General features: G+C 39.2%; 1 protein-coding gene across 1 annotated transcript in view; it reads right to left on the reverse strand.

Annotated features, from left to right (window-relative positions):
• Nucleotides 1-975: 975 nt before the first annotated feature.
• Nucleotides 976-2,544, reverse strand: part of LOC101856997 (putative ferric-chelate reductase 1 homolog) — a gene marked incomplete at its 5' end in the record, with an annotated part of 15,840 nt that continues 14,271 nt past the window's right edge. Inside the window, 1 exon segment of the mRNA XM_013084054.2 lies at nt 976-1,795. Coding sequence (XP_012939508.1) covers nt 1,682-1,795 — 114 coding nt within the window.

Below are 2,544 nucleotides of genomic sequence, written 5' to 3' on the forward strand. Positions count from 1 at the left end.
AGAGAGACAGAGAGAGACAGAGAGAGACAGAGAGAGAGACAGAGAGAGACAGAGAGAGAGACTAAAGTAAAAAAAATATATATATAACTAACATTACATGTGTCTTACAAATTCAATACGACTGGGGCTTTTCTTCAGTTTACCCTCTTTGGTTGAAAAAAAACAAAAACTAAAAAATAACCTCAACTTTAACATCAAAACAAAATAGAGAAACTACGAAAAGCAAATCTTTTCACAAAAACCGCCAGGGCTTTTGATTAGTTCTCAGTGAAGAGAAGACATAATAACTTAAAGGACAATGGGAAACTTTGGGTCATTGCTTGTACATTGATATAATTTGAAAAGTTGGAATTCATAGGTTATGTAACAAGAGAAGTTCATGTTTAGTGCATTGTATCTTATGTTCTGTTATATTAAGTTATATATGTATAACAAAAAGATGTTCGTGCCAAATACAGTGTGTAGGCCTATCTATGTTCTGTTGTAACAAAGACGTAGGTGGTTGGTGGATGCTCTGGCGTGGTTTGCTCCTTCTTTCCTATCAAAGGCCTTGATCTGTCCTCCTTTTCTTTGAATGTTACTCTCAATCTAATCTTTGGCACCAGAATGACCAGTTCGTGTTGCAAGTGTTTCGTGAAACTCCTACTAAAACTGTAATGTCTAAGAAAGAGGAATACAAGCTATACACAACCACACCAGAAATCAAAACATTACAATACAAATATAATTAATTACTTAGCAACTCCCATACGCCACATCTCTATTTCCAATATATTCCAATATTTGGACATGTTCTCCATTTTTTATGCAAAAGAGCCAGGTGTTTACGTATTTGTCCCTACTTCCGTTACCCACAAGCACACAGTACCCCCTCCCTTTTTATCCATGGTCTCCTACACTAATTCCCTGGCAGAGCATCAGTTTTTATTTTCTCTATTCTTTAATTCAGGAGAGAGGACATCAACTGGTTTGGGGTTTTTTCTCTAGTCTTTTGTTCAGGGAATCGCAAGAACCGGTTTGTTTTGGTTGGGTTTTTTTTTTCAATGCTTTGTTGAGGGGACAGCATCAATTTGTATTTTCCCCATACGCTCTTGATGATGGGAGAGCATAAATGCTTATATTCTCTATTCTTTTGTTCAGGGGAGGGCATCAATTCTTATTTCCTCTCTGCTTTTGTTCATGGAACAGCATCAATTCTTATTTTCTCTATGCTTTTGCTCAGGGGGGAGCATAAACTGTTTTCTTTTCCCTCTCTTTGCCATTGTAGGGGTTGGGTGGGGGGGGGGGGCATCAGTTCTTATTTTCTCTTTGCCATTGTTGAGGGGAGAATATCAATTCTTATTTTTTCTATGCTTTTGCTCAGGGAAAAGGGGGGTAGGGGAGAGCATTAATTCTTACTTTCTCTATTCTTTGGTACAAGGGAGCGCATCAACTGATTTTTTTAAAAATCAAAACTATTGGTGAGTGTAAAGCATCAACTGGTTTGTTGTTGTTTTGGGTTTGTTTTGTTTTTTGTCTCTATTCTTTTGTTTAGAAAATGGAAAGAACTGTTGTTGTTTTTTTTCCTCTATGCTTTTGTCGAGGGGGAAGTATCAACTGTTTGCTTTTTTTCCTCTATGCCATTTTAGATGGAGACAGCATCAACTCTTATTTTCTCTATGCCTTTGTTAAGGGGAGAGCACTAGTCCGCCAGCCCCGTCTTGCCCACCACCACGAGCGCCACCAGCACAGAGGTCAGTGCACTGACCACCATCAGGTGAAGGACAAGGACAAATTTCTTGAGGACATCAACGCTCTGAAAAGAGAAGAAGAAGAAAAAACATGTTTTAGTAGAGGTTTTACGGTGCTCGCAACTGCATAAGGTCATATGAGCGCCAGAAGATCAGAGGTGTTACAAGTGGAGTAACAAACATAAAAAAGAAGGAGGGGAGATAAAGACGATAGATGTTTGATAGGAAAGAAGGAGCAAACCACACCAGAGCACCCGCCAACCACCCATAAGAAAAGAAAACAATTTAAAGTTGCAGTTTATCTTTTATCGGCATGAATTTCTTTCCTTCCAGTCTTCCCTTCTTACTTCCTTCTTTCCTTTCTTTCCTTCTTCCTTCCTTCCGACTATTCATCCACTCATCCATCTACACATACATTGTGTTTCCTTTTCTTCTTTCATTCAGTCTGTCAATCCAGCAATCTGTGTTTGTTTCCATCCTTTTTTCCTTCTTTCGCCCCATTCACCTATTCATATATCCATTATTTCTTTCCTACCTTTTTTTCTTGCTTCTTTCCTTCTACCACCTATCCTTTCTTCCTTCCTTCCTTCTTTTCATCAGTTTATTTACCCTCCTATCCGTCTATTTATCCATTCCTTCCATCTGCCCATTCGCCCGCCCCACCCCTTTCTGTCACTCTGTCAGTGTGTCTGTCAGTATGTCAGTCTGTCAGTATGTCAGTCTGTCAGTCTGTCTGTCAGGCTGTCTGTCTGTCTCTTTTTACCTCTCTCTATCTTTCTCTCTTTCTCTCTTTCTCTCTCTCTCTCTCTCTCTC

The sequence above is a fragment of the Aplysia californica genome, unplaced genomic scaffold, assembly GCF_000002075.1.
Source record: "Aplysia californica isolate F4 #8 unplaced genomic scaffold, AplCal3.0 scaffold00012, whole genome shotgun sequence".
Taxonomy (NCBI): domain Eukaryota; kingdom Metazoa; phylum Mollusca; class Gastropoda; order Aplysiida; family Aplysiidae; genus Aplysia; species Aplysia californica.